The sequence below is a fragment of the Saccoglossus kowalevskii genome, chromosome 9 (assembly GCF_978046115.1).
Source record: "Saccoglossus kowalevskii chromosome 9, keSacKowa6.1, whole genome shotgun sequence".
Lineage (NCBI taxonomy): Eukaryota > Metazoa > Hemichordata > Enteropneusta > Harrimaniidae > Saccoglossus > Saccoglossus kowalevskii.
Genome location: NC_140649.1, coordinates 30,491,717 through 30,506,300, shown reverse-complemented (window position 1 = coordinate 30,506,300; position 14,584 = coordinate 30,491,717). Strand labels below are relative to the sequence as shown.

The window sequence follows — 14,584 nt, the reverse complement described above, 5'->3', positions numbered from 1 at the left end:
TCTTGCAATGTTTCCTAAATTATTAGAAATTATTATGATTTGAATATTTTCAGATTGCATGGGAGTGAAAAAAAAACATGGTTTAAGGATTATGCTACCTATGCAACTCTGATGCCGTAAATATAATGAAGGTTTCAAAACTAAAAAAGAATAAACTAATCAGTTCGAAGAAAGGTAATCTTATAAGAACACACACTTTTAGAAGCTGCAAAAAAGCTCAGAACAAAAAAAACAAATATTAATCGTTACAATCTGTAGAGTTTAACACTATACTCAAAGAACAACAACATATTAGTGGAAATAACAGGAATTTCTTCATCAATAATGTAAAAGTGTTCGTTGTGTATCGCATATCAGGGATAGTTGTCATCTCTTTTGTCGTCAGTTTCTCCTCTGCAAGTAGAACAAATCTTTAGTATACATGTGAACATTATTGCAAATAACTGTTAAATTGATCCAACAAAACATTTACAGCAAATCGCAAAGAAAGTGTGTGAAAGTTTGAGGAATATTTAAAGTAAATTTAAGATTAGCATTTCAAACAATAAGCTGGGCCACTAACATTGGTCTGCTATTTGAGATGCACAACATGAAAACAATAAATTGGATTGTACATCTGGTTTTCAGTCCAATTTATTCCAGAGTACCTACCACAAATTCAAATCGGATTTTTTGAGATTGGATCAATGTGAATGATTTTCAACATTAAAATAATCGCACCATTATTACCCAAGAACATATTTGTAGTAAATTTCAATGAAATGTAACAAGTAGGCAATTAGTATGCTCAAATTTCAAACCAATCAAATCATTAGCACTGTTCCCAGGCACTTGTACACAAAGTCTAATTGAAATGCAATAATTGTGCCCCTCGGTATATTATTTAATTATTAGTATGCAAATTAGGTTGTTAATGTGCATGGTTTCAACCAAAAACTAGTCACGTCTGTGCCTTGTCCTGGGGCACCCATGTAACAAGTTTCATTACAATGTGATGAATTCCGAAATTTGTGGGAAAGCCAAACATTTTTAATTATTATGCACATTAGTTTTTGATAAAATATAAATAGCCTAATCAGGTCTGCACATTATCTCAGTATCTATATATACCAAGTTTCATTGAAATTCGACCAGTGGTTCTTGAGATACTAGTGGAACAGACATGGTAACAGCAAAGACCCCCATTGTGTACCTCGCACACTGGAATCAAAAACTATTTGAGCAGCATGTTAGCTCAGTAATTCGCTGACCTTTTTTAGGTTTTAACTCAGCAGATGAACACCCAGCATATTTATTTGTCCCGTAAATTCTTAAAAACTTGTTTAAAATATCGTTTAGTAACACAGTCACTCTACTAGGACTGTTTCGCTTTAAACAAATCTGAACTGGTCCTAAATGGTATCAGTGTCTTTGGTAAGGTGCAGAAATTAAGGTAAAGTGAAATCCCAGCCCTAGTAGAGTGACTGTGTTGGAAGTAACAAAGATATTCAAATTGGAGGTCACTCGCTTAAGTGAAACTGAAAGTTGTTGGCAAATAGCGAGCTCATTTGATAAATTCTTTCCCATTACAATCAAAATTTGATTTAATTATTGAGGTGTAGATATCAGCAATTATGTAAAAATCTTACATATCAGGCACCAATTTAACTGGTCCACTTGTTGATTCATCCAGATCAGCTAATCCTAGAAATCCCAGCTCTAGTAGACGACCATGTTGATCAAAACTTGGCATGTCATCAAACCCAGGAAATTCTCGCATTGGTAGACGACCAAGTCTATCGAACCTTGGACGATGTGCTGAAGAGAGACTCAATGATTGGAACAGTCGATCTATTTTACTGTTGCCAAATAGTAGAGGACGTGATGGGAGCTGAATGCCCTTACCACCCACAGCCCCGGCAGCTTCCAACTTTGTATACAGAGTATCGTCCTAGGAATAAAAATAGATATTTACCCTTAACAAATTTCAAGTAGCAAACCAGGTACTCGTCAAGCAAAGGCAGACTTATTAAAATAAAAATGAAAGAAAGAATAATATACACAAAAAGAAACAAGTCTTATGGTAAAAATGATTGAAGAGTAAAGGCTCCAGCAAATTTTAATTTGAAGAAAATCCAGTTTGACAAAGACTACAAAGAGCATGATTTGGCCATATTGAATCAGAACGAATTATTCACTGGCAAAGAACGAACCCGACTCAAGCGAATTGGCGGCAAAAGAAAATAAAAAGTTAGTTTAATTCTGTTGAATCTAAAATTACATTTCTGGCATACAGTGAAATACAGCATTAAAAGGCCAAAAATGAAAGCCACCAAAAGCAAATGTTCAAAGTGTCAGATCGACTTGGCCAGACTTGATAGCAGCGCGAATGCATGATGCCGTCCTGAGGCGACGACCAAATGAAGATTCCATGTAGAGCAGGTAAGCTTGTGAGCACCAGTCGCCTTGCGCTTTAATTGCTTCAGGGTCGGCACCTGGCTGAAATGCGAAGGAGGCACCGCCGCAACGAAAGCAGTGAACGGAGTAGCTGTTTGGGTCCAGCCCTGTGGAGCTGAGCAATAATCGCAGATGTCGAACAAGAGACTGGTAGGTCAAAGGATGCAGTCTGCTGGTAGATGACGGCGCGAGGAACAGGGGAGCTTCTGAAGGTGCTGGCAACATGTCCACCATCTGCTTGTAGGCTGATACTGGGCAGAGGGCGGAGCCAGGGATAGCCAGGATGGGAATGTGCAGAACCCGTTCGCCGAACTGTATGGTCTTGGACCATGTGATACGAATGATCAAACCTGTGGTGTTGTATCCGCCGCTGCCCCGCGAGAGATGAATGCGGGCGACATAAGCTGTATCTGAAGGGGGCACCAGGTTGGACTTACACAGGAACGAAAAAAATGCGATGAGGAAAGCGGACCACAGCGTAGCGTGCAGCGCGCGTGTAAAGTCCAAGAGACGATGAATTCGAAGAAGGATATCCGGTGTGATAGACAACTTGCGGCGAGGCTGGTGCGCTGTTATACGTTGTATTCCCCGGAGGACAAGGCGCAGTTCGAATGAGTCGAGTGAAGGTGGGGTCTCGGTGACGAAAAGATGCAGCGGCCGAACACCGTTGAGGTAGTTGCGGATAGATGCCGTGCTTGAAAACGAGCGGGCGAGGAACTGTGTGTAGCGAATAATCGATCGTGTTGTGGCCGGAACTGGCTGGATGCAAAAGAAACGGCAGAAGGGGAAAAATGCACGCCATTGAGTTGTAATGTTGAGCGATGAACCAGAAGCAAAAGCTATATAATCGTCGATATAATTGATCACCTCGTGCCCTTGGTTGTGTAGGATGTGACGCACTGCGTTGGTTGACTGTTCACACATTAAGGCCACTGTGCATAACCCAAAAGGTGGTGAAACGTCAAAGTAGTATTTCCCTTTCCAAGAATAGCCGAGAAGGTGGTAGTCTCTCGGATCCACACGAAGTTGACGGTATGCCCTGCTGAGGTCTCGTTTGTAAAGGAGGCAACCGGAACCAAGTGTACGGATGCGATCTAACGTGGAGTCAATTGTAGGATATCTGAGCTTGTAATCATCCCTGATGTAACTGTCCCCTGGGATGCAGTCGTTGACCGAGTAGCCTTCTGGAAAACTTAAGTCCACGACCACGCAACGGGAAGATGAGCCCTTCTTGGCCACGGTCGTTAATGGTGAGGTAATGAGCGGGTGTGACAATGGCGGAGTGTCGAACGGTCCAACAGATGCGCCAAGAGGTAGCTCTGATTCCAGAAAACTGTCCGCGTGCTCAGCAAACTGTAAAGCCGAGGTGTGATTCGTTGCGTGCGAAGTAGGAAGAAAGTCGCGCGAGTAGTAGATGGGCCAACTAAATTCTAAGAAGTCGCAGATGTCATCGTCGTAATTGCGTAGAAGATGGCGCCAAGACTGAATGTTCAGACCGGAAGAGACCGGGATGCGACAACCTTGAAAGTTATAAAGGCCTGAAGCGGAGATTCTGCGATGTAAATCAATGTAATGTTGTGCAATACTGCCATCAATGTTAGAAATAATGTGATCTGGCGGCACAGAGTTTCTGGGCGACGGTGACGAATGATCAGCGGATGCTGGAGAAGTTGTTGTTGTAGTTGATGATGATGATGATGTCAATGACGAGTGTGTAGCCCTCGACCTGCTTGTGTTGTGATGAGGTGTGGGGTCGAAGTTATGTCGCTGAGGACCGCCTGCATGTTGGCGCTTTGATCATGCTTGATGTCAGTGTGGTTGTTGACTGACCGGCGAGAGCGAGGGATTCGAACTTGTTATTATCGATGAAGACTGTGGTGCTGAGCTTGGGTAATGCCGTGTGCGTAAGTGACAACGGTGATGTAGCTGCTGGTGGCGTAGGTGTGGAGCCCCCTGACACAATTGTGATGACTGAAAGTGTTGGGTCAGACCCGGTGATGTTGTTGCTAACCAAATCGAGCGAGATAACACTCGTCCGGAGATACGTGCAAAGGCGTTGATCTAACGGGGAGGTCACAGGTCGTTGACGTGCTGTCTGAGGGCTGCGTGTGGAGTCACGAGGAAATTGGTTTGTCGCGATGCAGAGGTGACATGGACGTGCCCGACTTCTGTTTGCAGTCCTTTTCGCTGTGATTATTAAAACGATTGCGGGTGACATAGCAATAATTGCAAATGTGTTTAAATTTGCATGGATGAAATGAGCAAGAACCTTTCTCGTTGAAAGCTGTGCACACTAATACGGGCGAATCATCCGGGTTGGGGGTATTTCTGTTGCCGTTGTTTGTCGTCCGTTTCTGGGTGACTGATTTCAACTTGTCGGCTGAGAAATCGAAAAACAGATCTTTCACGTCTGAGTAATCGCTGTCCCATGTACGTCTGTTATCATCGATTAAACGAGCCACTGCCGCGTGATAGCTCCGGACAATGGGCCATTTGTACAATGGTAGTTTAACAAACAAATCGTGCAGGAGACGTAACCAGCCCTTTTGTTCTGCTTTGGGCATGGACGAGTCCTGCAGTAAGAGCGTGTAGCCCTGTAGAAATTGTGATAATTGTGATAATTCGTCGTATTTCAGTTCATGTGAAGAAAAGAATGATGGAACAAACTGTTCTGGAGATTTCAAACCAGGCAACTTTTTCCCGGCGTGACGCCCGTGGGAATTAACGAGACTGTCGCGAATAATGTACTCACCGGCTGGTCCTTTGTTCTCAGCCTCGTGTCCTTTGTTCGCTCCAATGGCGTCTGAGTATGGTGACGAATCGTGATCAACCTGCGATCGGAGATTAGTCATTTTGCGAAGTTCCGCTAGTGAAATGTCAGAGATTTGGTGATCAGAAGACGATGTGCCCTGTTGGCGCGTGGATGATAGGCCTGTGGTTGGTGGATGTGCGTTCAAGGAACAACTTTTGAATTCCGTTTCTAGCTGGGAGATTTCCACCTGTAATTTTTGCTTCGCGATTCTCGCCAACAAGGATTGTTTCCGGCGCTGCAAAATAGCTAACTCTGCTTGGTAGTCTTCATCCCCGTCTGAAAACTCGTCAAAATATCCATGTGGTTCCGCGGGTGAGACTGTGGGCGAGTGACGTTGGTGCGTCGAGGTGGAAGGAGACGGCTTAGGGACGGCAGTTGAGCTGTTCGGTGAACGGCAATTCTCTTCCTCCGGTGGTGGACCGATGCAGAATTTTCCGTGCTTGCCCCAGGTAAGAGCTTCCACATCGAGCTTGCAGCCAGAGCATGTTGAGCGCCGCTTACTTCTTGGCATAGCGAGAAAGTAAATTGAAAATAACCCGAACAGAAATGACTGGGCACGAACAGCGTGCGATGTAAACAGTGCATGTAAACAGAACGAAGCGAATTGGCTACAAGAAACATGCGCAGTGGAGAAATTAAACAAACAAAGTTATGCAAATGAAAAGAATGCAAATGAATAATTAACAATTTTGAACTGCGTACAAAATACAACGATGCATGCCCATATGATGTACAACTTGTAGTGACATTATGCGAACAAGCACATCAGAGGTACAACACAAGCTCAGCAGAATTCATTAAGAAAACTTCTCATCTGTAAACAAAATGACATGCATCAGATTCATTATGTCGTGTACCGATATATGCACCAAGTATTAATATGGTTTGGTTCTGGATGGGTAGAACGTCTTGTGTTTGATCATGCAACAAATGCATTGTGTGACATGATATATGTGAAGGGTGAATGCGATCAGTCCATGCAGGCAAGTCAAAGATTGAATTGAGGAAATTGAACAGCGAGGAAATAGGAAAGACAACATTATACACATCTTAGAATGACAAAACTAATCAAATGGTTCAATCACAAGATTTTTGAAACAAGTGGGGATTTGCGGAGACATTTACATGTAAAATCTATTTTTTTTTAGTTTCAATCATCGTTGTCATTAGCCAACTGGACTTTATCCTGTGGTCAATACCATTCAGTTTTCTTTTTGCCAACAGCATGTAGCATCACGTCAGGGCTCATACCACAAATTGAAACTCCATAGACAATACTGTTAACATACGACAAGATTGCTATATGAAAATGATAAACAAAGTTGAAAACATGGCTCAAAAATGGGAAATCAACCTGCCAGTAATCAACAGTACAAAACATAACTAACATGTTGGCCAGCTCAAAACTCTTACAAATCTCAGGTAAACAAGACACACCTACTGTATTTGGATTGCACCTAGAGAAATCACTTGGAAAACATTAAAATGTCCAAAATACAAACAGAATATACCCACATGTACACAGCTGCTAAGTAATAAACAAAGGACCACATGTTAGTCTCTCCTTTGATTCAGGTGATGCACGCCCTCAAACAGAATTCACCAAAGATAAAAATATTTTAAAAAAACATTGGTTCTTGCTAGACATTTAAATTGGTCATGGGTTGATTAGTGGCACTCAGAATTCACTAAAAGTTCTGCAACACTTGGCTGTTGCCATCTCCATCCTCTCTTTGACACCTCTTGTTGTGTGGCTGAGCCAGCACGACATGGAATTGCAATCCCAATATTTCAGCTCATGTAGGGAATTCTTGATCTCTGCATCTACTGACTGCAGAGCTCCTTTCTCAGCATTCATAGTTTATTATTTTGTAGTTATTGAAAGAAGAACAATCGAATTAAAACAATTGCACTAACGTGTTTTTTTTCTTTGTTACTCATGTTGTGTGTATACATACATGCAAATTAAATATCAATATAGTTAATGATTCTTACTTTTTTATTTGCATCATCTTTTGAGGTTTCTTCTAGAAGTTTCACAATATTGTCATGACCAGCCTCCCTTGCCATATCTTGTGGAATCTTTTTATCCTGTTATTTTCAGTACAAAAATAGTTTAGGCATGCAGGAACAATACATGCATAGTTTTGCTATCACAATTGAATCTCAGCAAGTGCACATTGATATTATACAGTGAAATCTAGTACATACCTCATTCACTGCATACCTTTGTAAACCAGCATCAAGGAGAAGTTTAACAACTTCAGGATGTCCTTTTTCTGCAGCAATATGAAGAGCTGTGTTGCCACCCTAAGAATATAAAATATGTTACTGACCTACGATTAACAGGTACATGCAAAGGGTTTTAGCATAGCAGAATTAGTATCCAGCACTAACTACTATTAGATGATATAGGGTTCTGACGGAGAGGTTTGCCAAAATAATTTGCATTGTCTTACCCATAGCACACATTCCCGTTCTTGTTCAATTGAAAAGTTCAAATGTAAAAATACATTGTGGCTGTGATTGGGCTCGAAGTATAGCCACTGTATTCTATGAGACAGAACATTGACGAAGTCAGAAAGTTTCATATCAGGATTGACATTTATTGAACTATGAAACATCAACATCGGCTTGAAACAACAAAATAATAACGCAAGACACTCAAGTGTCACACGACACGAAACTCAAGTAGTGATAGATTGGTTTAGAACCTATCACTGATCGTGGTAATAACGTCACAAGTCAAATACAATGTTAGATATAATAGAAATATGAATAATTCAAACTAAACATCAAGATATTGCTGCACAGAAATAATACAGCAAATGGAATAATAATTATAGAAAACATTTTGATGTCTAACTAGACAATTCAACTATTCAACTTAATTAACAAACACGCCTATGATTTGCATCTCGCCCCGACATACATATAACTAGGATGTGATATAATTGAGTATGAAGCTCAATACATTATATTACATTAATTTACCTTGGTGCGGGTATCTTTGACAACAGAGGCATCTAATAACAATTTTACTATGTCGACTTGTCCATTGTAACTTGCTACATGTAGTGCATTAATTCCATCCTACAACAAACAGTGAACAAGACTAAATTACTTACTATATAATACTGGTATAAAATATCACCCCCTTCCCCTGTACTACCACGGTAATCAACTCTCGGATTGCAACCCTGTAGGAAAATTTTCTAAAGGACTTTTATTTGAGAGAATCTTCTACATGTCCCTCACCACCCTACAATGTAATCACACATGCATCAGTTATACACATTTATATCATGTACATGTCATACAAATAGGAATACCATCCCAATACAAATACAGCAATATATTTAAATTACCTTGTCTTGGGCATCCGTGTCAACTGATGCATCTAGTAAGATTCTTACTGTATCTACATGTCCCTGATTACTTGCCCAGTGTAGAGCTGTCCAACCATCCTACAATGTAATCACACATGCATCAGTTATATACATTTATATCATGTACATGTCATACAAATAGGAATACCATCCCAATACAAACACAGCAATATATTTAAATTACCTGGTCTTGGGCATCCTTGTCAACTGATGCATCTAGTAAGATTCTTACTGTATCTACATGTCCCTGATTACTTGCATGGTGTAGAGCTGTCCAACCATCCTACAATGTAATTACACATGCATCAGTTATACAAATAGGAATACCATCTCAATACAAATACAGCAATATATTTAAATTACCTGGTCTTGGGCATCCTTGTCAACTGATGCATCCAGTAGGATTCTTACTATATCTACATGTCCCTGATTACTTGCATGGTGTAGAGCTGTCACACCGTCCTACAATGTAATTACACATGCATCAGTTATACACATTTATATCATGTACCTGTCCTACAAATAGGAATACCATCTCAATACAAATACAGCAATATATTTAAATTACCTGGTCTTGGGCATCGTTGTCAACTGATGCATCCAGTAGGATTCTTACTATATCTACATGTCCCTGATTACTTGCATGGTGTAGAGCTGTCACACCATCCTACAATGTAATTACACATGCATCAGTTATACACATTTATATCATGTACCTGTCCTACAAATAGGAATACCATCTCAATACAAATACAGCAATATATTTAAATTACCTGGTCTTGGGCATCCTTGTCAATTGATGCATCTAGTAAGATTCTTACTGTATCTACATGTCCCTGATTACTTGCCCAGTGTAGAGCTGTCCAACCATCCTACAATGTAATTACACATGCATCAGTTACACACATTTATATCATGCATCTGTCATACAAATAGGAATACCATCTCAATACAAATACAGCAATATATTTAAATTACCTGGTCTCGGGCATCCTTGTCAACTGATGCATCTAGTAAGATTCTTACTGTATCTACATGCCCATTATTACTTGCATGGTGTAGAGCTGTCCAACCATCCTACATTGTAATTACACATGCATCAGTTATACACATTTATATCATGTACATGTCATACAAATAGGAATACCATCTCAATACAAATACAGCAATATATTTAAATTACCTGGTCTTGGGCATCCTTGTCAACTGATGCATCTAGTAAGATTCTTACTGTATCTACATGCCCATTATTACTTGCATGGTGTAGAGCTGTCCAACCATCCTACAATGTAATTACACATGCATCAGTTATACACATTTATATCATGTACCTGTCAAACAAATAGGAATACAGCAATATATTTAAATTACCTTGTCTTGGGCATCCTTGTCAACTGATGCATCTAGTAAGATTCTTACTATATCTACATGTACCTGATTACTTGCATGGTGTAGAGCTGTCCAACCATTCTACAATGTAATTACACATGCATCAGTTATACACATTTATATCATGTACATTTGATTGGTGTAGAAAGTCCAGGCAGATAAAAAAAATGTTACCCACATAGTTGTATTATGTGGAGGCCAGAAATAAGCACATTACATAATCCCACAAAAGCAGACTTTTTAACAAGGATTGTAAAAAGAAATACAGAGAATTATTTTCAGAGGGAACTAAAATAGATTTATCAAATAATAAACTGGTAGTACTGGTACTCTTGTAGTGAAACAGTGTTATTGAGGTCATTAATTATATTTGAGGTTTTGTATTTCAAAAGAATGAAGAAGCAAATAACGACCACCACCATTCATGCATTACATATAAAGTAACACTGCGAGATTTAATGTGCATTCTTGAAAAGTTTATACATTTGTTCAGCAAATAGATTGCAACATATCTTGAAATAAATTCTACAAATCACCATATAAACAACCCCTTGAAATGGTCAGAAATGACTACTTTCAGTGTTCAGCAATGTTTGCGAATGGAATGCTAAAAATAATGAGTACCTGGTCAATTAAGCTTTTGTTTATTCCTTGACTAAGTAGCAAATTTATAACATTGACAGATCCAGCTTCAACAGCAACATGCAGTGCAGACCTACCATCCTAAAAACATAATGTGTGGGTTCCAATAATACTATTGTTAAAAGCAATTTATTATTATTGGTATCAATTTGGAAATTCAGTTGATGGAAAGAAATATTACAATATGCTAATAACTATAGGCAACGTAACTTGGTTGAATTGGTTGTTGGTGAATAATATGTCAAATTATTGCAATGACTAGTTTTCAGAAACTTTCTAAAACACACTCCAATCATACTGATGTTCAGACATGTACAATACAACTGGAGACAATATAAAGTGTTCATTTCATGTACAAAAAAGAAAAAAAAAATCACATTTATTGTGGGTTTTATTTAGGCAAAATATATGGAAAGAAGGGAATCTACAATATAGATATATCTTCACCAAATTCTAAATCAATTAATATAAAACTATAAATTTCTGGAGACAAAATATAAAAAGAAAATTCAAAGTTTGAACCTTAACTGCCATCAAAAACCAAACAAAGAATTACACTTTTTACTATTTTGCCTGACAAAATATCCTTTCAGATATTGCATTCCCTGCTAAAAATCATCAATTCATTCAAGAAAAACCATTGGAAATTTTGTAAACAGATGCATCACAACACAAAATGAAATTGTACAATTTCACTTTTGATGCACTTGCATTACTTTTTTTAGTTTGAATTACCTAGTAAACAAAACATTATTGCTAACAACTAATAGAAATGTTCTTTTCCTACTAAATATGTAAAAACATTTTAAATTATTACTTGTATGCGAGGACTTGCAGGAATATGCTGCATGGCCTTTCTTGTACATTGTAGACTAGAAAATGCTCACTCATGATCACCAATGCAGAAGTACTAGACTGTTTGTGCCAGCATAAACGGTGATTGACTCTGCCTTGTCGTTCTTTGAAATGCATGAAATAAGCAAGTAATGGCCAGAGAGCAGACAGACCAGGAAAAGAAACAGTCATAAAGAAACTCACAAATCCATATAATGGCAAATACACCTTTGTCTGTCAGTCAGACCACACCATCATTTCATGCCAGGACAAATTCATCAAAATCCAAAAAAACTATAACTGCCTGCTCTTCAAACTGCATGTTCCACTACACACAGCAGTGGAACTTTGAACTTTGTACTTCGTACTTCAGTCTCAGTCTCATGGCTATTAAATACAGTCAAGACAAAATCCAAACATTTTCATCCACCAATCACAGGTACAAATAGCCAGGTGGGACAGGCATCCACCAATCACATGCATGAACCCTGAAGTGAGTGTAGACAAAACACTGCATATCCAGATGTCATTGCTCTGAGTTGCAAGCACAAATATGTGAATAACACATAACTTTGAATAATTTGAGGGATGGTGAATAAAGTAGCCCATCTGAAGTTCCAATTTTTCCTGTTTATAATAATATGCACAAATCTAATCCTTTGACCTAGATTTGACTGGGACTGAATATTTTATTGTCTGCAATATTATGACTTAATGTAGTGTCTCAAAAGTACAGTATGATTGTCTGGTTTGTAGAGTACATCAGTGCAATTTATTTCCAGCAACTTAGGGATGGACCATTACAAACTTTACAATCGAAAGGTATGGCATGGTCACTGTGCAGGATATTTAGTCCTAGCAACTTAGGGATGGACCATTAAAAAGTCTAAGGGAGCTATGGCATGGTCACTGTGCAGGATATTTAGTTCTAGCAACTTAGGAATGAACCATTACAAAGTCTAGGGGAGCTATGGTATAGTCACTGTGCAGGATATTTAGTCCTAGCAACTTAGGAATAAACCATTACAAAGACTAAGGGACCTATGGTATAGTCACTGTGCAGGATATTTAGTTCTAGCAACTTAGGGATGGACCATTACAAAGTCTAAGGGAGCCATGGTATAGCCACTGTGCAGGATGTTTAGTCCTAGCAACTTAGGGATGGACCATTACAAAGTCTAAGGGAGCTATGGTATAGTCACTGTGCAGGATATTTAGTTCTGGCAACTTAGGGATGGACCATTACATAGTCTAAGGCAACTATGGTATAGTCACTGTGCAGGATATTTAGTTCTAGCAACTTAGGGATGGACCATTACAAAGTCTAGGGGAGCTATGGTATGGTCACTGTGCAGGATATTTAGTCTTAGAAACTTAGGGATGGACCATTACAAAGTCTAAGGCAGCTATGGTATAGTCACTGTACAGGATATTTAGTTCTAGCAACTTAGGGATGGACCATTACAAAGTCTAGGGAAGCTATGGTATGGTCACTGTGCAGGATATTTAGTTCTAGCAACCTAGGAAAGACCATTACAAAATCTAAGGGAGCTATGGTATAGCCACTGTGCAGGATATTTAGTCCTAGCAACTTAGGGATGAACCATTACAAAGTCTAGGGAAGCTATGGTATGGTCACTGTGCATGATATTTAGTTCTAGCAACTTAGGGATGGACCATTACAAAGTCTAAGGGAGCTATGGTATGGTCACTGTGCAGGATATGTAGTCCTAGCAACTTAGGGATGGACCATTACAAAGTCTAGGGAAGCTATTGTATGGTCACTGTGCATGATATTTAGTTCTAGCAACTTAGGGATGGACCATTACAAAGTCTAAGGGAGCTATGGTATGGTCACTGTGCAGGATATTTAGTCCTAGCAACTTAGGGATGGACCATTACAAAGTCTAGGGGAGCTATGGTATAGTCGCTGTGCAGAATATTTTGTCCTAGCAACTTAGGAATGGACCATTACAAAGTCTAGGGGAGCTATGGTATAGTCGCTGTGCAGGATATTTAGTCCTAGCAACTTAGGAATAAACCATTACAAAGTCTAAGGGACCTATGGTATAGTCACTGTGCAGGATATTTAGTTCTAGCAATTTAGGGATGGACCATTACAAAGTCTAGGGAAGCTATGTTATGGTCACTGTGCAGGATATTTAGTCCTAGCAACTTAGGGATGGACCATTACAAAGTCTAAGGGAGCTATGGTATGGTCACTGTGCAGGATATTTAGTCCTAGCAACTTAGGGATGGACCATTACAAAGTCTAGGGAAGCTATTGTATGGTCACTGTGCATGATATTTAGTTCTAGCAACTTAGGGATGGACCATTACAAAGTCTAAGGGAGCCATGGTATAGCCACTGTGCAGGATGTTTAGTCCTAGCCACTTAGGGATGGACAATTACAAAGTCTAAGGGAGCTATGTTATGGTCACTGTGCAGGATATTTAGTCCTAGCAACTTAGGGATGGACCATTACAAAGTCTAAGGCAGCTATGGTATAGTCACTGTGCAGGATATTTAGTTCTAGCAACTTAGGGATGGACCATTACAAAGTCTAAGAGAGCTATGGTATAGTCACTGTGCAGGATATTTAGTTCTAGCAACTTAGGGATGGACCATTACAAAGTCTAAGAGAGCTATGGTATGGTCACTGTGCAGGATATTTAGTTCCAGCAACTTAGGGATGGACCATTACAAAGTCTAGGGAAGCTATGCTATGGTCACTGTGCAGGATATTTAGTCCTAGCAACTTAGGGATGGACCATAACAAAGTCTAAGGGAGCTATGGTATGGTCACTGTGCAGGATATTTAGTCCTAGCAACTTAGGAATAAACCATTACAAAGACTAAGGGACCTATGGTATAGTCACTGTGCAGGATATTTAGCTCTAGCAACTTAGGGATGGACCATTACAAAGTCTAAGGGAGCCATGGTATAGCCACTGTGCAGGATGTTTAGTCCTAGCAACTTAGGGATGGACCATTACAAAGTCTAAGGGAGCTATGGCATAGTCACTGTGCAGGATATTTAGTTCTGGCAACTTAGGGATGGACCATTACATAGTCTAAGGC

The 14,584-nt window shown here is 39.5% G+C and overlaps 1 protein-coding gene and 1 long non-coding RNA gene across 2 annotated transcripts; both read right to left on the bottom strand.

Annotated features, from left to right (window-relative positions):
- Positions 1-236: 236 nt before the first annotated feature.
- On the bottom strand, positions 237-9,377 carry LOC146739141 (uncharacterized). Its single transcript, XM_085504062.1, has 10 exons — positions 9,354-9,377; positions 9,206-9,304; positions 9,001-9,099; positions 8,822-8,920; positions 8,617-8,715; positions 8,243-8,341; positions 7,460-7,558; positions 7,244-7,339; positions 1,629-1,930; positions 237-393 (listed from the first exon to the last, which is right to left on the bottom strand). Exons 1-10 carry the CDS (start codon positions 9,375-9,377, stop codon positions 354-356), a joined length of 1,056 nt encoding a protein of 351 aa, XP_085360188.1. The 3' UTR covers positions 237-353.
- A 1,286-nt stretch (positions 9,378-10,663) lies between these two features.
- On the bottom strand, positions 10,664-11,860 carry LOC146739140 (uncharacterized). The gene is made up of 2 exons (XR_014930621.1): positions 11,707-11,860; positions 10,664-10,749 (listed from the first exon to the last, which is right to left on the bottom strand). It is a non-coding gene; the product is annotated as an uncharacterized LOC146739140 (long non-coding RNA).
- Between the last annotated feature and the right edge of the window lie 2,724 nt (positions 11,861-14,584).

Coding starts and splice junctions, on each gene's coding strand:
- LOC146739141 (XM_085504062.1), bottom strand. CDS start 9,377: ATGGTATTCCTATTTGTAGGACAG. Junction 8,921..9,000: donor ACAAGGATGCCCAAGACCAG/GTAATTTAAATA, acceptor ATTACATTGTAG/GATGGTTGGACAGCTCTACA. Junction 7,340..7,459: donor AAAGGTATGCAGTGAATGAG/GTATGTACTAGA, acceptor TGAAAATAACAG/GATAAAAAGATTCCACAAGA.